At 32.1% G+C, this 21,666-nt stretch overlaps 3 protein-coding genes and 1 long non-coding RNA gene across 10 annotated transcripts; 2 read left to right on the top strand and 2 right to left on the bottom strand.

Annotated features, from left to right (window-relative positions):
• Positions 1-10: 10 nt before the first annotated feature.
• On the bottom strand, positions 11-2,372 carry LOC143190557 (F-box only protein 9). The gene is made up of 9 exons (XM_076394931.1): positions 2,233-2,372; positions 2,043-2,123; positions 1,836-1,992; positions 1,643-1,786; positions 1,451-1,584; positions 1,230-1,393; positions 854-1,175; positions 691-801; positions 11-617 (listed from the first exon to the last, which is right to left on the bottom strand). Exons 1-9 carry the CDS (start codon positions 2,233-2,235, stop codon positions 426-428), a joined length of 1,308 nt encoding a protein of 435 aa, XP_076251046.1. The 5' UTR covers positions 2,236-2,372; the 3' UTR covers positions 11-425.
• Positions 2,373-2,754: 382 nt separating this feature from the next.
• On the bottom strand, positions 2,755-10,031 carry LOC143190561 (CD9 antigen). The gene is made up of 4 exons (XM_076394942.1): positions 9,276-10,031; positions 8,468-8,662; positions 8,238-8,411; positions 2,755-4,211 (listed from the first exon to the last, which is right to left on the bottom strand). Exons 1-4 carry the CDS (start codon positions 9,330-9,332, stop codon positions 3,861-3,863), a joined length of 777 nt encoding a protein of 258 aa, XP_076251057.1. The 5' UTR covers positions 9,333-10,031; the 3' UTR covers positions 2,755-3,860.
• Positions 4,643-5,250, top strand: LOC143190566 (uncharacterized). Its single transcript, XR_013004277.1, has 3 exons — positions 4,643-4,699; positions 4,988-5,078; positions 5,142-5,250. It is a non-coding gene; the product is annotated as an uncharacterized LOC143190566 (long non-coding RNA).
• On the top strand, positions 8,784-20,080 carry LOC143190551 (uncharacterized). 7 transcript variants are annotated; one of them, XM_076394915.1, is made up of 15 exons: positions 8,784-8,911; positions 10,106-10,238; positions 10,310-10,521; positions 10,575-10,816; positions 10,877-11,325; positions 12,171-12,318; positions 12,634-13,172; positions 13,233-13,395; positions 13,521-13,712; positions 13,769-13,862; positions 13,917-14,159; positions 14,219-14,426; positions 18,647-18,811; positions 18,875-19,012; positions 19,069-20,080. In XM_076394915.1, exons 2-15 carry the CDS (start codon positions 10,122-10,124, stop codon positions 19,255-19,257), a joined length of 3,099 nt encoding a protein of 1,032 aa, XP_076251030.1. In that variant the 5' UTR covers positions 8,784-8,911; positions 10,106-10,121; the 3' UTR covers positions 19,258-20,080. The 7 variants fall into 7 exon arrangements, with proteins under 7 accessions (XP_076251030.1, XP_076251033.1, XP_076251034.1 ...); XM_076394919.1 differs by lacking the exon at positions 8,784-8,911 and having other exon boundaries at positions 9,869-10,238; positions 10,877-11,032; positions 11,087-11,325; XM_076394918.1 differs by lacking the exon at positions 8,784-8,911 and having other exon boundaries at positions 9,868-10,238; positions 12,670-13,172.
• Positions 20,081-21,666: the final 1,586 nt, after the last annotated feature.

The raw sequence follows: 21,666 nt of genomic DNA on the forward strand, positions 1-21,666 counted from the left end.
AAAAACGATATTACTTAAACCATTTATTACTCGTACAACAAAACATTCTTATTAAAGATAAGAAAACCAAAAATATTGTTGAATTATCAAATAATTAACGATATAAATTCAATAGGTCAATATAAATAAAGTTTGATGGGTTAACTATCACAACTAGTTACCTTAAAATAATATTCCATTTGAGATGCTACAGGTACAAGCTATAGTTTTAACCTTATCACCAAAAATAGAAGCAGGCAAGGTTATAATAGAAAAATATTTCTTTATCATGTATAGCAACTGTAATTTTTCTCCTCTTTTTGATTATATACAGTAAATAAAAAGTGGGTCAGTAATAGATCGTCAGCTACCAGCTCGCACCATTTAAAAATTTTACCGCGAACATCGACTAATAACAAATAGTAGAAAAATAGCTCTCTTTTGTTTCAGTTCAACGGTTGGTCTGATTCTGATGTAAAACTCTTGACCCTTGAAAATAATAACGGAGGATACTTGTTGGCTATCAAGTCGAAAGTGCAGGTACTTTCTTGGCCCTGGTTAGATTTGGTGAAGATGGAGTAGTATGTCCAAACCAACTTGAAGTGACGTTTGTTTTTGTGACTTTTTATTTCTAGTTCCTAAATCAAAAGGATAATTTTGAAAATATTTAAAGTCAACCTAACTTTTTAAAAAAGAAAACATAATTCCTACCATATGTAACGTCTGTTCGGAACATTCAGCATCTCTTTTTTTTGTTCCTTTTCTGTATAGGGCCGATTGTAAATTCTTAGATGTATCTGATCGTTGAACTACTAAAGTTACCTAGAGGACAAAAATTTGTATCAAGAAATATTCAGAAATGTATATAGCTCACCTTATCATCTTTCAATCTATAATAGCCAATCATGACTGGATACCTTGGACAACGGCTTTTCATTTGAGGAACACACTGTGATGGTTCATCAGGCGACATTAACATCAAAACCATGCCTTCAGGAAAAAATCTTAAGTATCTGTAATAGGCTACCACATGCCATGGACGATAAAATTGATCTTGAAAATTGTTTTCACCATGTCTTATGTATGTTGTTTTACTGATGTAGCATCCATTAAAATTTAATCTTGACCTTTCAATAAACATGTTTCTCCATGTTCCATATAATCCAGGTGAAGGACCACAATTAAGTCCCCATATCCTAAATAATTTAAATATATGTAATTGTGACTATATTCACTTTGATTAAATTTACCTTTGACAAGTCGATCTCCATATTTCTGCGTCTCTAGCACACAAATAAAATCCTCTACATACTAAACCAAACATTTCCAGTGACCGTAAGTCTAAGTCAGTTGATACAACCCATCTTAAGATATATAATAATATTTCCACTGGTATAGATGATATATGAGTAGACTAAAATATATATATTTATTTTAAAACAATACCTCCATATCAATTATAATAACTTACTGTCTGCTCAAATTTTGGAGTACATAAAAATCTCATTTTAGACACTTTCCTTTGGATTCTTGGTAATAATTGTTTCTCCTCTATAATCTCATTGTCGTCAGAGTCATCATTAGAATCATCAGTCTCTTGATTTTCTACATATATGACCTTTTATTATGTATATATTTTATAATATATAAACAATTTACCTACCTTCAATAGTTTCAGGTGGTATTTCATTTATGTTATGCTTTGGTCTATAATCAAGCTTAGACTCAATATCTGGTACTATCTGTACTGCTTTGCGATAATACTGTATTGCTTCATATAATTTTCCTGATTTCTCCATATCTATGCCTTTGGAATATTATTAGATTGATAAAAATAAATATTGATAATTTAATACCTTGAAGGAACAAAGCTCGAGCTTTAACTTCATCTGAATCTTCATTTAAACTAGTACTGTTATCTACTTTCTTAGAGATACTTCGCACGACTGGTTGAGACCTCAGTTCTTTATGCCATTTTTCACGAAAATTTGCCAATTCTTCTTCCACACCAAGCTAAAACTATCTGGTTAAACTATTTAACACAAAGTTGTGCAACGACTTACCGAAGAAGACGGGTCATCCTGTTCTTCCCCTTCTTCGTCATTGCCACTCGAACCATTCTCATTGTTTAATTGGATGTTATCCTTTGAAAGTGGGAAAAACGCAGTTCAATAATTACATCATACAAAAACCAATAAGGTTAAAAGATTGATAATGTACTACAGCCTAAATAACATATCGTATAAACATTACCATTTTTCGTTAAAAATGATCGCCTCAAACCTTGGCTAAAATGTAAGCTAGTTCTCGGTCAGAATAACGCGAAATTTTAAACAGATTTTCGCTGTATTCATTCAAAATATCAGCCATGTTTTGAGTGTTTGACAGAAGTATTTTATGAAGGACGCCACTGTTTTCACAGATTGGCAAATTACCGATCTATCTCAGACATACGTTAAGCCAAACCAAAACAGTAAGAGTTCCTTAATAAATGCATTATTCTAATTTCCACACCCAGAATAAAGATAAAAGACAAAATATGTAATAATATATGAGTATAGATATTCTCCTATGCCTTGTGATTGCGCGTTTAAGATAATTTAAAAAAGTGTTAAATTAATTATGCGTAGATAATTTATAAATATTATAATTTTTTATAAAAATAAATCATTGTTTCCCGTGGATAAACTTTATTAAATTTTAATATCTTGCCTCTGTTATAAACTGACGAAACCTACCAAAGCTGTAAATAGTGTTAGGGAAATAAAACATTAATCATGTTCCTATGTATTTATTGGAGGAGTAGAAAGTAAACAATAGGGTGAATTATAAGTATACAGTTAAACACTCCAATGAACTACTGCTATTTTAAGGGCGGACATAAATATCTTTTATAATTAGATAGATTATCCTATTGTAAAGAATTAATAAAAAAATAGTGCAATCTTATCCTCGCTTTCGTTTATTGTTTTGATTGGTTTCCAATAATTCTCATATCACAACCAGCAAGATTTTTTGATATAATAGAGATATAAAGAGTATTTTCTGGTAACGAATTAATATATGTATATATAAATATGATATTGATTCCCATAAATATTTCATAAAATATATATAACTTATGTAAAAATTGATTAAAATACATATCAATCTCTTTGTAAATTGTTGAGTTAATTTGGCATTCAAGCATGTTACATTGGCTGTCTTTTTAATAGACAAAATTATATTTTATATAAAAATTAAAATATATTAAACAATCAACAGTTTAGTTTTTAAATATCTTATAGGCTAACCTAAAACTAAATAGGTACACGTTACTGTGACATTGGATTATGTGCGTGACATCTACAGTTTTCTCGATTAACTAGAAAAAACATTTTGAATGTTTGAGCTTAAGATTCTAAATAATGAGATTCCATGTTTCATATCTAATCAAAACACATCAATAATTATAGCAATTCAGTCTAAAATCATGTGAGATTCTCTAATGATTGATAAATGTTTAAATAATATGGCACAGAGATCTAAGTACACTCATGGAAAATTGAATTTTGCCACCTACCCGAAAATATGTAAATACAGTCAATATAAGTTGGCGTAGTTCAAAGAGAAAGGTACACACATTCATGATTTGTACGAATTAGGTACAGAAATAGAAAGCAAAAAATCATTATTAGGGACTATTTCGAATTATGATCACACTGGCTGTGGATACAAAACCACAAATGCTAAAGCGATATGTTGGAGGAAAATATGTTTATAATAACTAAGTTGATATTCTTGAGCGTACATTTTGAAAAAGGGGAAATACCGAATTATTAATATCAACTGCCAGTATCTCACCTATAGTCCTTAATATTATTTTTAGAGAGCAAATGTTTTTAGGCCTTGTATCGGTGATTCCTATTCATGGAGAAAGCCAGGATAAGACCAATGAACAGTCCCAATACTTTAACGCCTAAGATGGCGCCGAAAACGGAGAAAATGATCGTGAGACTGTTGATAATGTAGTTTTTGATGAGGATGTAACACCCCTTGTCGAAAATAACTTGATAGTCCAGCTCGTTGCCAATTTTGACATTCTGAGTGGCAGCTAGACAGGTGGATTCAGCCACATCAGCGTGACAACAGCTAGTCGGAATGTTATACTTAGTTGGCTTGGTGGTGATGCCTAAGTTTATAGCGTTGTTACGCACCCAATCGGTTGGATGGTCCGCTCCACAGCAATTCATCTGAAAAGCATATACAATGTGAATTAAATAATGGACAGTTTGCTAATAATATTGACTAAGAATATAAGAAAATAATGTTGCTTTTGCAGTGCGGCAGATCATTTCTAATGAAATGAGACATGTTTTTGTGGCCTATTTCTTATCCTCTTTTGTAAATATGAAGTTCTGCTCGTTTTTACAGTTCTTCAAAAAACTCTATTATATGTTAGATCCAGGAATCAACTGTTATGATCAATTCAAAAATCGGAAGGGCGCATTAATCTTCACAAGTAATATTTATAACTACTGTTGGGAACTATCGACTGTTTAGTAATTGACTACTTTTTACTATCGACTGTTTCAGACGCTATTTTTGGTTCGATTGATTTTATTACTATTTACTATCAAATGTTTCAGTCGTGTACATTTAGTTACTATTTACGGTTCTACTAGTTCATTCGGCAGATTTTTAACAATTTGGCTGTGTCGTCCTAGCCGCGACCTAGAAAGTAATGCGCCGAATTTATGCTTATATAGATTTATACGTAATATATGTGGTTTTATGTTTTTTGTGTAGTTTGCATGTGAATAACTATATATTGTAAATTAATATAGCAGCATTTTGGAACGCTACTTTGAGGACAAAACAAAATTGTAAATGATAAATAGTAAGATAATTTTGACTGGTATAATAGGTAATACTTTGCGCTGGTATAATAGGTAATACTTTTTTGATAAACTTTTGTTTGTCAAACCTTTTTCCCTAAAATCTTGAAAACTAAAATTACTTTCCAAAGGTTTCAGAAATTCCATCGATTCCAAAAGAATTGAAGAAGTTTTTGCAGTAGCAGTTGTTAAATTTCTTATAAAATTATTAACGGTAAAGAGGTGAATAAAGTATATTAAATATTTGTAATAAATACATTTTCTGATATTCTCTATGATTTCCAGGATTTTAACAAGTGAATGGGAAAAAATTTACAAAATTGTCTATTAGATGTCATCAATAAAATACTGGCAATTTTAGAAATGAACACGATATGCGGGAAATCCACATTTTTAGATCCTAGATTTAAAAAAGCAGGATTTGGTATTGCAAATAATGTTGAGGCGATACAAAAAATTATCACAAAAGAGGTATCTTCTATTCCAACTTCAAAAATGAATATATAGTTCCACAACTCGAAATTTAAGACACAACTACTGACCAAGAATGTATTGATAAAAAAATGGCTAGAATGACAGTAGTAATTACTCCAAGTACTGCAGCAACCTTACAAGCCGTATTTGGAAATGCTATTTATTGGGCGTTTAGAAAACCCATTGGATTTTTGGCAAGCCCATAAAATGACACTACCTGAATTATATCAGTTACACGTAAAATATTCCTCTAAACCCGCAACATATGTCCCCTCAGAACGAGTTTTTTTCAAAATCTGGGCAAATAATTAACGATCGAAGAAATCGCCTCACGGGAGAAAAGTTGAACATGATATCCTGATCCCTGAAATAATTTAAAAATATTTCTGTTCAAAAATAAATAAAACTTTTATTTAAAAAGGGTTTGGTAGTTATTGTACGATCATTTTTAGGTTCGTCATGGATTAGATTTTTCAATAATTAGGTATATATTTACATTATATTTAGTATTTATGGTTATTGAACATCTTTAGTTTTTAGGTTTTGTTTAAGTTGTATTGTACTATTTATATTTATTATACTATGTTATTTAAAAATAGCAATTAATATATTAAAACACGATAAAACATTTATTATTGTGTTATTATTCCATTCCTTTTTACAAATCCACAGAACATTCAGTATAAAAGTAATCATACTTCCTTTAAAATTATATTATTTATTACATGTTAATAGAAATTAGTATTTTTTTTCCTTTTCTTTTTTAAAGTTAGCACGTGAATGAATATATATACATCTCTGTCCCGCGTGTACTACCCTTGGAAAATATAAACAGATTTAAAATTAACTGCTCCAAGCAATTATCTCCGTCATTTCCTATCTTACAATTTATACAGACAAGAATTCCTACATCTTCGTCTGACATCACGAATGGAAAAAAACAGTCGAACCGTGCATTTGACTGAAAATAGTATTTACTATTTTCAGTCGCTATTTTTTTGACTATCGACTGTTTCGACCGTTTTCAGTCGATAGTTCCCAACGCTATTTATATCCCATCAAAACCGACTACGCGGTTTTTTTATATCTCTTAAAATGTTTTGTCGAGTGTTACTGTAATGAATCATGACTTTACCAACTGAATGCCTATTTGTCGTCATTATCGTCTTTTCCGGAATAGATTTTTATTCAATAGACATGATAAATAATCACTAAAATTACGATGTATGATAATATAGTATAGAGATAGTAAAAAATCACAATAGAGAAGATATAGACAATAGAGATTGTAAGATTATATTTATTTCTGTTTGTAACAATCCGCCATATTACGTTAAATCAATTAGAAGATCGTGAAATAATGCTTTCGTAAACGCCATTTTGTATATCGTTCAAACATGTTGGCCCACGCATATAATGTGTATTTTATCTTTATTAAGCGGTTATATATAATCAAAGAAAGAGTTACTGCTAATATTATTTTGCTTATTATCTCCATACAGTGTCACGATTGCGTCGCTTCTGAAGGAGGCTTCAAGCACTAAACAGTATTCCTCCTTTGGATCTATCACTTTTCTAGAAGAAATAATTATGAATTAAATTATCAATTCGATTATATTTGCGATTATTTTTGATTAAAATTGCCCAACCACTTCCACCAAATCGGTTCTAACATTAATTTGAGAGTTCTCTGTTAGCGTATTAACCCTTCTGTGATACGTTAATAAACGGTTTGTTACGAGCTTCTATCAATGTATCTATCGAAATTGAGAAATTTATACCGGGCTTTACAATGCATGAAAATCGCTCAGAGTAATTGAAATAACGCGCCAACTGTTACGCATTACTATTCTAGCGTTTTGGTACAAAGTTTAAGTTTTATTATTTAAAACGTCAATTTTTCCTTCAGACCACTTTTTATTGCAGAAATACAACTTATATTGAATAAACAGGTAAAAACTTCGTAAAGTGTTTTTTTTTAAATACTTATCATTCCTATTTAACGTTGGTCGAGTTATTCATTCGATTTCAACAGCTCATACACCATTACACCACAGCTTAGGGATGTCGATATATTGTCGAACAAAAAATATTAATAGTTAATTTTCGATATTATAATTCTTGTTCCAATTAAAATTTGGACCATTGAAACTTTAAGAGAATCCAAGAAAAAAAGGTAATTCTTGCAGAATGTGGACTTGAGCCATATAGCATAGAATTATTTCGACCACAAATCAAATTGTTGTGGATGAATTTATTTCAGATAATATCGCTCAAAGATACATTTTAAACATTTTAAAGATGTTTTACTATTTGCAATATATCAATATGAGAATATGACACTATTGAAATAGTCATCATCAACTAGGCCAACTTTGAGTTAACCTCCAGAATAAAACTTGAAACAAATGGAAACCAAAATACATAAATAATAACTAGTTACTATTATTGATATTAAAAAATGATAATATTAGTATTTTAGGAATGTTTCCAAATTTTAGAAGTACTCACTTTCAAATTTAAATAAAAACTATTGGTATTGTTTTCATTAGTTTTTATTCAATTGAAATATCATTATTAAAATATATAAAAATATCAAATGTAGTGTAATCCTGTTTTTAATAATCAATCTTTGTGGTTAATAGTTATTTAATAAAACGAGGCAAAAGTTTATGAGATTATAGTGACCTAAAAAACTGTCAACAAATTTTTACTATGTGATAACAGTTCAGCAAAAATAACAATACATTTAAGAGTATTTTACACAGTTCTAAACTCTTATTCAATTATCGTTTCGAAACATCCCGGAAGTTCGAATAATGTTTAATTTTAAATTCAGTCATAGTTCTGGCAACAGTTTTGCAATAAAATTTATATCGTTAAAAATAATATTCATTTCTTACTCACCTTGGATTGAATAGTATCGAACATTTCTTTGATATTTTTATCGTTGTCGTAATCTTCTTGCACATTGCGCTTCACGAACGTATGCGTAAAATCGTCCAAGTTATCGCGATTCATGTAGATCCATACACCAGAAGCTACTTCGACCACAATTACAGTCAGTAAAAGAGAGAAGGACTACAAGAAAATTACACTGTAAAATCATCGAAATTAATATCATCATTAAAACTCACCAACACTAAAGCCCAACGAATTTCTTTTAAAACACTGTAGATTCCCAGAACGGATAGCAAAACCAGTAATAAAGCAACAATCAAATAAATAATGGTTGAAATCATAAAGTCATTCTGTTCCTGAGTAAAATGGAATGGTACTGTTGGATCTAGCAGAATCCATACTATAACACCTACACCCCCAATTCCAAACAGCTGTAATAATTAAAATATTTTTCGTTAAATAACCCTAAGCTAAAATCTATAACACGCACACAGAGTCAATTTAACTCTAATTTTACCGGACTATTTACTAGTTCCCTGTATGATGTGGTATCAAAATTATTCTAAATATTGGTGTCTACCAAAAATTTTTTTAAAATTTATTACATGATCATCGAGACAGAACAATTACTGTATTACGATAGTTAAGACATCGTTTTAACTCTTTGCTGATTATTATAGGTAAGTTTTAAATTAATTACGTTAAGAATTATGCAGTAAAATAAGACAATTTCTATTAATATCCGAATGATTCAAGTTGGCGTGGGTACAATTATTATATTTTTTAACCCACTTTCAATTTTGGTTGTTTTTTCTTCACCTACAATGATATATTAAAATACAAAGTTACTAATAAATTGCACTTTCTTTTCTTTATATCTAGTTTTATTTATGAATTTTGAATTGTTAATTTTTATTAATTAAAAGGACAGATGTTCGGTTTTGGATAGTGTGCATTTGTTTGCATCCTATCGATTAATGTAAATCGAGTTGCATGCAAGATGGCCTCTATAAAATCTATTCAGGTAAAAAGATTCAGGCTTACCAGAAAAATCACGTTTAAAATTATAAATAGAAATTTCATGCAGGAATAACAACCCATATTTGACAATTTCCTTTGGCACTAATAAATTCGACGATTTTTCACCTCACGATGTCACTCACATTAACCGCGCAAACTATCAGAATAAATACACACCAACCAAATAGCTAACTGACTGGCAATTGTGTTCTGAGCTTCTTCTGAGTTGTTTATTTCAGATATATTGACGGAGCCTGCGCTCTCATTCGAAATGTGCTAGCCTGAAACTATTGTCGATATTCTATTTACTTTAAATTGACAGTTCAAATTATGTAAACACCGGGTTCTGACAACCTTAATAGAAATTGTATATGTCAAAATGTTATTGAATAATAATTTTAATATCCTTATAAATTTATTCGAACTTTCCCCCCATTAATAAGTGTATGACAATTTATACTCATTATATTCACAATAACCCTTTCACCCAAGAAAAATACATTTACTCATTATGCATCTAAATTTTTTTTCATCTCGCTAACCTATATCTCGTAACAAGAACAAGTAAGACAGACATACTCTTGAAATCTTGACGTGCAGGAAAATATTTTCAAAATATTAATGTGTGAAGCTTCAGTAGCGTTAAGCTTGGCGTAATTTAGAAGATGTTAAAAAAAATAATTAATTGTTTAAATAACGTCGGTATTGAAATACATTATTGTATAGTGCTAATAAACGATTAGGGGAGCAGCAATTTCAATTGCTGTTAGGATAAACACTAAAAGTTGATTTAGTTTCGCTTATTTTTTGTGGGACGCGTACTGTGTTGTAATAACTATTTATATTTATATAAGAACAAGTTTTCAAGTAATGATGGATGAAGAAGAAGAAATCAGTCTTCTAGATTGTAAAACTCCCAAGGGGCAACTTGTTACGCTACTAGGACAGAAGTTGAAAAAACCCGAAATTGATGATTGTTTAGGAGAGGTTGGTACATCATTTCATTCATGTTTGCAATTATTTTATTTTTTGTTGTAATTTCGAATTTATAATTTTAGGTCTTGGAAAAGTTTATGGACCTTAGCAATCAACAAACAACATATTTAGATAATGGTATTTTCCAAATAAATTTTGCTGAAGATGCATTATTGTTGCAAAGCTGTGGATGGTTATATGGTAAAATGGTTGATAAGTTATGGGAATATCTACTTGATTTTCATAAAAGGATGGTTACCTATGATGAAAGTGTAGTAAATAATAGTGGTGATTGGTATGAGTGACTTTAAAAGTGTAGTGTTTATTGTATCTTTTTTATTATTATAGTAATAAGAAGAAAGCAAGACAATTAGAATTAGCCAAGTTGGAGGAACGTTTAAACAGAGGAAAAAGAAAAAAAGTTAGTCTGGTTGATCCACAGGCAGAACAAAAGTCACATGATGATTCCTCAGAGGGTCAGGATCTATTTGATAAAACAGACCTTTTTGAGGACTGTGGTCTTGAGCAAGATATTACTTTTGACTACAACTTCGAAATATTCAATGAATGGCAGGATATACAAAAGACTTGTATGTTACTTTATTATAGGTTACATTTTCAACACTAAATACAATACTGGTATTTTATAGGTAGTGCTGAAAAAAAGAGACAAGGTTCAGTATTAGTGGAGCAATATAATAGACAACAATATCGTTTAAAACCTTATAACTTACCTCTTGGGAATGATATTGTTTATGATTTAAATGATCCTGAAGACTTTAACACCAGAGAAGGACGTTTAATAGGTTGTCAGCACATACGACATTTATTTGAATATAATGATAGGTGTTTATTGCCAGATGAAGATTTTACTGTAGCAAAACTAAGGCTCGCCTATGTACTAAAGAAGAAATGGTTAATGAAAAACAATATTGATGCTAATGCCCCGTACAATTCGTATAAACAGGATTATGAAAAGTATCAAGGGGATTATTTTCAATTTGAAAAAAGGAAGATCCAGAACTTACCTCAAAGAACCAGTGATGATCTACTGAAATTTTATAAAATTTTGGAAAGGAAGGAAGAACAAGCTAGAGAAGTCAGTTCAATGTTAGATGTATTAAGTCTAAAAAGTCTAATTTTTAACATTCAAAAATAAAAATCAGTTTCTCCAAAGTAATTTTTATTAACAAAAATCAGAATTATTTTCAGTCTAACAGTGCTGTATGTTTTAGAAAATATTTGGTAAACAACATCAACTTTGTTACCAATAGATTTATTATTAAATAGTTTAATTGATATTTTTAACCATAAGTAAATTAGAACTGACAACAATACTGACTATTGTTGACATATCACTGATTGCACACTTTGCTTCACTCTTCAGTTTTTTGCAGCTGCCTTTCAGCTAGCTTTTTCTCTTGGTCATCGACCTATTCCTTTTCTTAGATCAGTACCCCTTGAGATACTTGTCTTGTTGGCCTATTTTCTGGTATATTCATTACATGTTCCCTCAATCTTATTTTTGTGTTTTGGACATGTTAGTAGTGGTTGGTTAGTTTTGGTTTACTATCATTTCCTTTCTTCCCGCCTACTAATGTAGGTTTCTTTAAGAATTTCCTTTTTCAACTCTTTGGGGTCCTTTCTTTGTGATACTTCCTCAGCTTCATTCATACTCTGCAGTATTTAATTTTGTTTCTTCAATTGTGCATTCCATGAAGCAATTAAACTACTCTCGCATATTCATACTGTGTTCTTCATTCATACTGTTTTCATATTATCTTTAAGCTTTCGATTCGTTGAACTCTTTCTTTTGCTTGCTTTCAAATTTTTCATTTTATAAGTCCTTTAAAGTAAACTAGACATTTACTTTAAAAACTAAAATGTGGATTACTTTTTAATATACTTCGTGATATACACAATAATTCAATAAATTTTTTTTAGGCTCAAATGAAATTAAGGAAATGTGGTGTTCGAGATTTGCCAGATATATCATTTGAAAATTTGATTTTAGAACCGTTAAAAGAAGGTTATCAGGGTGATTATGATCCTTACATTCCAGAAGATGTTGATATAGCAGATGGATGCGCAGGTATTAACAATTAGTTGTCTTAATACGGCCCGGAGTTTTTATGCAAACATTTTATATCAAGGTCTATGTTAAATTTACCATTTGGGTATGATATACATTTAGCATATTATCTACTATTTTAACCCCATTTGAGTAAAATAATATTAAGTTTCGAACTTATTTTCATCAAGTGCGTTCTTTTAAAACACTTTCAATTGACTGATATTTTTATGTATTTTTGCGGGCGATTATATCATGGCTAGTTTAATTTACAATTAAAACATGATTGTTGGACATACTTTGGTTTAACCAACATCAATGTTTTCTTTAACTCAGCAGATCATGAGACGGAACTCAGCAACCTATTTGTAGACTCGTCGAAGACTCTTGAAACTGATTCATCAATTAAAGACAAATTAAGATCAGATTCCGGTTATTTCGATGGTGGTTTTGAAGCCGATGATGATTCAGACGAAGAAGAAAACGGCAATGTTAGATTATCGGAAAATATTACTGACGATACCGGCATTGAAACCACAGAATGTCAAAGTTCATCCCTGATAGAGAAAATACAAGAACTTAGCAATGTTAATAGGATTGATCCAAATCCAGGTGAAAATGGGGCCATTAATGAAAACACCGTCTTCGCTTCCACCGAGCAACTTAGTACCATTCTTAGATCTACGTCAAGGGAAGAAAGAATTATTACAGGAGATGGTGTTATTGAAAAAAACGATAATGTGGTTGCTATTGTTTATAATAAAGACAGTTGTACTCAGTCTAATTTGTGCTCTAATTCTCTAATAATATCCCTTCAAATGGAAAAAACTAAATTACCTGTAAAGGGTATTTTAAAGAATCAAGAGCAGAAGAGGGTTAGTAGTCAAAATTAAATATTATTAACAGAATGATAACAGAAAATTGGCTTTTTTCAGAAAGTAGATGATAAAATTAACAAATCGCATTTAGAATCACCAAAAAGGAGAAAACTGAGTGAGAAACAAATTGAACATTTGAAGAAGAGTCTTATTAGTACAGTAAAGAACTTAAAATTTGAAAGTTTTTATTCTAATAATTACCAGCCAGAAAATGGAGAAGGTAATGTTACAAAATTCAAAAATATCGATTTTGTTTTTATTTGGAACTTACTATATTATATGAGATACTTAGTATGTTATAAATGTAAATTACTTAAATAGGTGCTCATTAGTTCTCTCTTGAAGGTGACATTCAGCCAGTTGATTATGAATCTGATCTTGATGGATCTGATTATTTGGTTGACAGGGAACCTAATCCCGCTAAGACAGTACATAACACATGTGGTTATGACGGTAATCATGAAGGTTCTCCTATTAGTGATAATGAAAGTCCACCATCCCCTAGATTGTTAGAAACCAGAGAAGAACCCACTTTATGTAAGTCTGTTTCGAAGGAGTACACTTGTTTGTTTACCTTTTTTTAATTTTTGTAGCATTTTTAAATGAAAGTCATGTTAATGGAAATGCTGTTCTGGACTTAAGTAGGGATTTTATATCTGAGATATCAAAAAATTCAGGAATACCTCGGTAGGAGTTTCTATTTTTAAGATTCGCCAAAAACCAACATGGTTACTTTTTCAGGGAAGAACTTAGCTCGTGTAATCAAACAAACGAACCAAAGACTCGAAACGAGGAGGAGAGGGAGAAGGCTAGAGAAAGAGTAGCACAATGGAAAGACTACATAACACCAAAGTTGAAACGGTTGAATGAAAATGATTTTGACATTCATGAGTATGGATCTAAAATTATTGATAATATGGCTGAAAATGAAACCAGAAATTTTGGTGATTTAGTTAATGGTAAATCTTCTGCTGAAGTTGTAAGGTGATTAATGAAAAAATGTGTTATAACACTATGTATAAAAAATGCTTTATTAATTTTAGATATTTCATCTCAACATTGCAACTGGCTAACACAATGAACGTTGAAATTTGTGGTGCGAAGCAAGGTGAAATTTCAAATGACACATTTCACATTAAACTATTGAGTAAGGAACGACACCATGAGCATATTCAGGAATATCAGGCACCTTCCATAGAGAATTTGAAACAAAAGTTAGAGAAGGTCAAGCAGATTGAGAAAAATTCTAGAGTAAGAATATATATATTTTTTTGTTTCATATATATTATTTTTTAAGACTGCATGCGTATATACAGCACATTATTCGTAAGACCCAGGCCTAACTTCATTAGTTCTATCATTTGCAACTCTCCTTCAGGATCAATTCACTCTACAGGTCCTTTTATTTTTTTATACCTCTTTCCGAATTGTTTTAATTTGTCTTTTCTTTTAAAATAAACTTCAATTTCGTTAATCAATCCCTTATGTTATGAGTTATATCTTATCCTTTTATTATTGTTTTGAAGTCTGCAAAAATCAGTATTCACTGGATTTGGACCGGCAAAGCCATTCAAGGTACATTGTTTTGAAAATAGAAAAAGGTGTTTCTCTTCAATTATTGACTTCTAAGTTAGGGTTAGAATTGTAAGGTAGCGTCATATATATACCATACCCGGACCTTAATGATTGATTTGTTATAAAGTAATAGTTTTGAAATTAACTAATAAGCCTTTTTAAAACTAGCAGTATTAAAATCTCTTTTTAAGAGAATGATGGTCTATTTGTTAATATAACATTTAATGTAACATGCTTTATTATACTACGCTAAAATAACAATGGTCTATTTCAATATCGACATCTTCAATAGAAGGATAATAGCGATATATAATAATCTGTAGCGAAAGATGTAGTTGTTATGAAATTAAATTGGATAATTGTCATCTTGAAGCAAGATAACAGTTTCTTTCCTTACTTAGAATGCGTTGTTGTTATTAAGAGAAGAAAATGTATTGGTTCAATGACAAGTGTTAGTAGAACTGACACCCCATTAGGATGATGTTGATTATTTTAAAATGCTAATTTTAAAAATTTTACCAAAATAATGCTTTTAATGACCTTAGATGCCTAGATAAAACCAATTATAAAAATATGTTGTGAGGAATTTATGATTTATTAAAATAATTAATCTAATCAAATAATCATTTATTCATATTTATTAGAGGCCTTGAAGAAATTCTGTTGCAAGGTCTACTGAGCATAGCATTGACTTTACAGTATTACATTAGTTTAAACTTTTGTAATGTATGCCTAGAATACAAGTATACGCTTTCGTTAAGTGTAGTTTTTCAATTGGGATGGGTCAATGTCGGAAGCCGGAGCCTGTCGTGTCGTTTGTTTGCTGACTGGGATGATGAAAAAATATTCCAACTTTGGACAAAAAATCATCTTTGAAGATGAAGCGCATTTTTGATGAATTGTTATGTTATAACAATAATATATAACACTATAATTTCCCTGTATGAAACGGTACCAACTCACATGACTGGCTACTTATTGGTGCGAATTTGCGAATTGGCATTATCGTTGGTCTGTAATTTTTTCAAATCCGCTTTTGTGAGGTAACCGTCAACGGCAACCAGCTACAAAACGATGATAACTGTTTGTCTGTTTTTGTCGAAATTGAACGATATGGATCTAGTCCTTATATATAATGTCTTTAAATTCAACATAACCCAACCCATCATTCAAATTCAGGAATCTATGTAACATAACTTTGAAGTCTTTGAAAATGGGACAACTCCGATCCGAGCCACCGTAGGAAGCCAAAGCGAACAAATGTAGGAAATTGTGTCTTTATACCCGTTTACCGTAAGGTTTCAGGCGGGCTCGCCTAAATACTACAGGAACCCTACCGGCAGTGCAAGTGCACATACATAACCGCCAACACAACACTCCTGGAGCCATTAGCAGGGTGCAGTGCGTCTACGCGCTCCCTTTTGCCCATCTGTCCCCTTAGTCCCTTTACTTAAAAATATCAAAAAACCAAGATAGGAACCTCGATATCTTTTCTCCTAATCGACGTCGACTTTACCTAATCATTGCCAATACGAATTCATCTGTCATTTCTTTTCCCGAGGTATCTCTTAAGTCATGCGTATGTCCATTTTCTTATATATCTCCGGATCGGATTTGAACTTCCATGCCCGATAAAACTCGCCAGCGCGCCGAACCGTTCACCCCCGACTGGTGTCGATGATATGGATCTAGTCGGATTCGATGTAGTATGGTCAATATGTTCTAACAAACACAGCGAGCTAGCTATCATGTAAGGATTTTCTTCAGGTACATTTCCGGGCCATTTGTATTCTCGTTTCCATGCGCCACTGATACTTCGTCACGTGGCCGCCAACGGTTAGAACAACGGCAGTCCTCGTATATTGAAGTTTTTAGGCGATTTTGACTTTCTTTACTTCCTGGCCGTTCCACTTCCCTTCCCGATCAGCACAAGGATCAACCAATTCATGCTCTCGTGGTCTCGAAGGATTTTCACCCGATAGTAGTCCTGCCCTCCTAGAGACAAAACGTTTCCCATCGCAGCACTCGTCTCGGAGAACCCGAGTACAATGTTGCACAGGTGGGAAACCATTTGCCCCCTGTGTTTCAGAAGTTAGACTCATGGTTAGATACAGCTTAGGTTTTCTCCCATACTTTAAATTTTCCCAGATAGATTTGTTTGACCGATGATTCCAACGTTTGATCCCCGTTCGCATCCAGTCGTTTGGCCAGACAGCACCCAGATCGGCACTCCGGCAGGCCTGAACGCACTCATCTTGCTGACTGCCTTTTGCTTGACAAAAAAGGGGGAACACTCTTGAAGATGTCCTCCCGTTTGTCATTTATCTCTGCTCTGAAGAAGTGAAAGGAAGACGCCCCTGAGGCCGACCTCCCATTCATCTTCCTCGCTATTGCCCATATTTGCACATTTATTTGCCCTTTGTTGACAAAAAAGGGAGAATACCCCTTAGGATGCCCTTCCATTTGTCTTTAATCTCCGTTCTGAAGGAGTGGAATGAGAGCGCACCTGATGTCGTCCTCTCGTTCATCTTCCTCTCTAGTACCCATATTTACACTTTTGTTTTGCCCTTGATAGAAAGGGAGAAGACCACTGCTGATGTCCTTCCAATTCATCATTTTACCTCTTCTCTTATATTTTGGACCACTCGCGTTGCGCCGCAGTTCTTTTCCAATTCTTGTCCGGTTTACCGGGTCCTGGTATTTGTTTCCTCGTGTAGAACTACATGTGCAACGCGATTCCCATCTTACCACCATTTACTACGACTACCAGGCCATTATTTTTCCTATCCAATATAACTTGCTCTATTTTGATATCCCCTTTTACAAATTTATTTCCTTTCTTAAAAAAAAGTTACCACTATGTGATCATAATTCCCATTTCCGCCTTAATAACATTTTCCCGTTTATTTGTTTTTCTTGTGTTCATTGCGGTCTCACTGAGTGCAAGACCGCACCCGGCCTGTGGTACCAAGCATTTACTCATGGTACGCGTTCGATTGGGTTATCACAGCCCTTATTCGGGCCAGAGCCTCTTTAGCTGGTGCCAATGCGCAACTAAACACCAGGCAGGGTGCGCTGCGCGCAGGAGATGTTGACCTTGGACTCTTCTCCACTGGAGAAGAGCCCTTGCGCCCCAGCGAAAGCGGACAATCGAATGATGTTACATAGTAGCGTATATGGACTGTTTAAATAAAAAAAGTCATTAATGCCTCACACACGCTTCATTCCATTCCAACACCGACCCGTCCATATAAAAATCCTATAGTTAAATAATTATTATGGGTCTATATTCGATTTTTAAAATTTGAATGTTTTTATAAGTGATAATATATAATGAAATAGAAGAGGAATGCTACATATTTTCTTAAGTAAATAGCAAAAGATATATGCAATGTTATAAAGTACTATAATTATGGCGAGGAAACCGAAAAATCGGTGCATTGAATCGATGTGACAGTTAAAAAATTTATAGTTTATTATTTGAAAGCGTTTATAGAGTGACAGAGATGCGTGATGAGCATGAGGTGATGACTTAGTAATGTATGAGGCATTCAGGCGAATGTTGCCAAATGATTTTATCTCCAATATAATTTGCAGAGGAAATGTGATGTTTGAAGATTAAAAGCACAAGTTAACCTTGCTTATGAAGAAATATCTTGAAGAAAGAAGATAACCGGAAGATTTCATGGAATGTTTGATCTGATAAAAAGATAATTTGTATTTGTTTCGTTGGCTTATTTGATTTTTGGCGTTTAATATTTATAATAAATCACACAGTTAGATGCCTTAAAATTGGTTATATTTTGTTTTTTGAAATTGTCAGCGGGTGATAAGCAAATTGTAATGGAAGCTTTTGAAAAATCTTCGGTTAACTTGCATTAATTTTGGTTATATAGTTACATGGTGGAAAATCGAAAGTGTCGAACGTTTCAAAACCTATCCAGATATGTCCGAAACCACCTAGCAATAATCGGAAGTCGCAGTCTTTCAAGAAAATAACAGTTTCGAGGTTTCAGGAACAACCTTCTACATCACGACAAGCAGATCACGTGGATAAGCTAGTGAGTTTAAAAAATATTATTTAACACTATTTATTTCATTTTGATGTGTTTTTTTTGTTTCAGTTTGAATCAGAAAATGCAACTGTCAAGAGAAAATCTAATGCTCTAAATAGCCCAATGTTGTCATCTAAAATAAAGAGAATTTTCGAATTTTTGCCTCCATTGCCAGATTCGTCAAGACTCCATGAAACAAGCCGTGGTGTAAGAAGTAAAATATTTATTGAGTGACACAAAGTAAGTTTCTCTTTTTGTTACAGTCTAATTTGTCAAGGTTCAGCACTGATAGTGGGTTTATGGCATCCTTTGATGATGAATTTGATTCTGTACTTTCATCATCGTTAAATCAGACATCCCCAAAACCTTGTAACATTTTAAATGTTCAGCGGATACCTGTATCACAAAAATGTCCACCAGACGCCAGCTGGGAGAAGCGCGATCGTCAATAGTTATAGTTGACATTTGTATAAAAACACCTAACCTGCGTACAGGATATTGTGTCCTTTTTGTGTCTTATAACATGTGTAGATATATGTAAATATATATCATTGCTCAACCTTGCTATAAATGAAGAAAATATCGGTTACTTTTTCAACTTTTTAGAATTAGTTTACCCACTACAGGCATGTGTAACTATACCTATTTTAGTAATGATCACTGGCCATTAAATGTATAGATTGTAAATAGGATAGATATTGTACAAATAAATCATGCCCAGTTGATTGATCTCAAGTAATTGAGTAAATTGCAAGTAAAATTATATTCTTAAATCTGTGATTTCATATTTTTTCATAAAAAAATAGACAAAAAGGAACAAAAAACTTTTATAAGAAGTAACATTATACTTCAAATTGTCCAAAGAATATTTAGAGTTTAGGATTGGTGATGTTTAAATTTGATTAAATTATTAATTTGAGTTTTGGCTAACTTACTCCCAAAATGGTGATGGGTTTGATTTCGTTTATTTTAAGTATTACCTAGTTTTTAGTATTTTTTTGCACCTCTAAAGTTTATAATACATAGCTTTTTATTTTTTTCTTGTTAGGTTTTAAAAGAAGCTAATTTTTTTTTAAATTTATTAAACTGTAGCAGTTAAGTACAAATAATAAAATTGTTGGTTGGAAATAAATATATTTTCTTAATAATAAATGAACACTATGTAAGAAAGGCCCATTTTTATTAATTGTGCAATAATACAATTTGTTTTTAAAACAAAATATTGAAAAATATACTTATGTATTGTCTTTGTTTAATAAAAAGAATTTATCAAAAGTTTTTATTTAATTACTGAATGTCATTGATCAAATTAAACGTGGTTACACACATGATTAAAGATGTAAACAAAAATAGGAGTACTAACCAACGAAAATGGAAAAGCCAAAAAGATGGTAGCGACAAATTGGGGATCCAGACAATATTTAACAATAAAACTAAAAAGTTTAAACGAGGGATCTAAAAGCATTAACTAAGGAGGTGATAATAAATCTGAACTCAAACAAGTGCCGGTATTCGATCTAATCACTGTAAAGTTAAATCAATTGACAATAGCTGTAATACGATTCTGATTTATGATGAAGTGTCAAAACCTTTTTAATTATATAACTGCATATACTTATACTGTATTCTCATTACATTGTTACACCCAGTAATAAGTTTTAAAATATAAGATCTTTCAAATTATTTTAAAATGTTATTTTATTTTAAAGAAAGATGTTTCGACTTGTTGAGCGGGGGTATAAAACAACACTGAGGGCCCAAATTTATCATAAAACAAACTAAACTCTCATTTCGACGTCTATTTTTTACATACTTGGCCCAATTTCCTCGAATGTACAGCCCGTGGCCAATATCGAATGGAAAACCGTAAAAGGGAGTACCGAACTTTAAGTTTCAAATGAAAATATTAATTTTAAAAATCTACGGTTTTCGAAGGAGAGTATCAAACTTTTGTTGGCAGATTCGAGTCAACATCCCTAGAACGTGGTGATTATCGCGTCTGGACAGCTCATAGTTGTAAAATGATTTCTAAATATCGTTTCTGCCTTCGTCCGCCAGTTTGTCTTTGTTGATCTTCAGTCGTTGTTGAATAACACTATTTCTACACAAATTTCCATGGCATCCTTGTATGGAGTGGTTTCCCAAGCTTTAGTGATTCCAAATTCCAATGATCTACATAATCGATTTTGTCTATATTCTAATTATTACTTTAGTTCATTATAACTTCAGTCGGCCTTTGGTGATCTTGCAACTTGAACTGTGATGGGACTCTACGAACTAGAGGTGTTTCTTAACTGGAATAGTTTACCATCACTGCACCATCAATCCATATATTGTGGCCTTACAGTTTCAGCTGCGATACTTTCCCGAAATTCAATTAACTACACCAATGAATGCTCCGAGTAACTACAGACCGATTGCCAATCTAATTGATTCAATAGGAAACAGCCTTGTAATACTATTTTGATACTTATATTTTGAAATGATACTGAGGACTCAAATTCATCACAAAACAAACCAAAGCCTTACCTGAACGTCTCTTTGGTTACCACAAACTTTGGTTTCAGCCCACAAAACATTGAGTATAAGACAAGTTTGTATATTTTGTGGTTCAACCTTACATACATGGCCTTGTTTCCTTGACTGATTGTACGACATCGATGGCATATACTGGGCTCTCCGTAACATGTACCTTTTTGCGTATTGCTCATGCTCAAATATTTTCGAACTCGATCTGGCGTTGTTATTTGCAAGAGTAGCAATAGGTTAGGTAGTATTCTTTAGCTTATGAGGTATGAATTATTAGTAAAATGTTATAATTTAATAATGCTAATTTTGTAGATTCCTATAGAATAAAGAGA

Source organism: Rhynchophorus ferrugineus, unplaced genomic scaffold (genome assembly GCF_030347505.1).
Source record: "Rhynchophorus ferrugineus isolate W39M unplaced genomic scaffold, kcgeb_rfMv2 rfM2, whole genome shotgun sequence".
Classification (NCBI taxonomy): Eukaryota; Metazoa; Arthropoda; class Insecta; order Coleoptera; family Curculionidae; genus Rhynchophorus; species Rhynchophorus ferrugineus.

Bases quoted from the DNA above. Each gene is read 5' to 3' on its own strand.
- LOC143190557 (XM_076394931.1), bottom strand. The intron at 1,787-1,835 runs GTATTAAATTAT...AATATTCCAAAG, and splicing joins TCGAGCTTTGTTCCTTCAAG to GCATAGATATGGAGAAATCA. The intron at 802-853 runs GTGAGCTATATA...TTTGTCCTCTAG, and splicing joins ATAGATTGAAAGATGATAAG to GTAACTTTAGTAGTTCAACG.
- LOC143190561 (XM_076394942.1), bottom strand. From the start codon at position 9,332: ATGGGTTGTTATTCCTGCATGAAATTTCTATTTATAATTTTAAACGTG. The intron at 8,412-8,467 runs GTGAGTTTTAAT...ATTTTCTTGTAG, and splicing joins TTCGTTGGGCTTTAGTGTTG to TCCTTCTCTCTTTTACTGAC. The intron at 4,212-8,237 runs GTGAGTAAGAAA...TATGCTTTTCAG, and splicing joins TCGATACTATTCAATCCAAG to ATGAATTGCTGTGGAGCGGA.
- LOC143190551 (XM_076394915.1), top strand. From the start codon at position 10,122: ATGATGGATGAAGAAGAAGAAATCAGTCTTCTAGATTGTAAAACTCCC. The intron at 12,319-12,633 runs GTATTAACAATT...TCTTTAACTCAG, and splicing joins TATAGCAGATGGATGCGCAG to CAGATCATGAGACGGAACTC. The intron at 13,396-13,520 runs GTAATGTTACAA...TCTCTCTTGAAG, and splicing joins CCAGCCAGAAAATGGAGAAG to GTGACATTCAGCCAGTTGAT.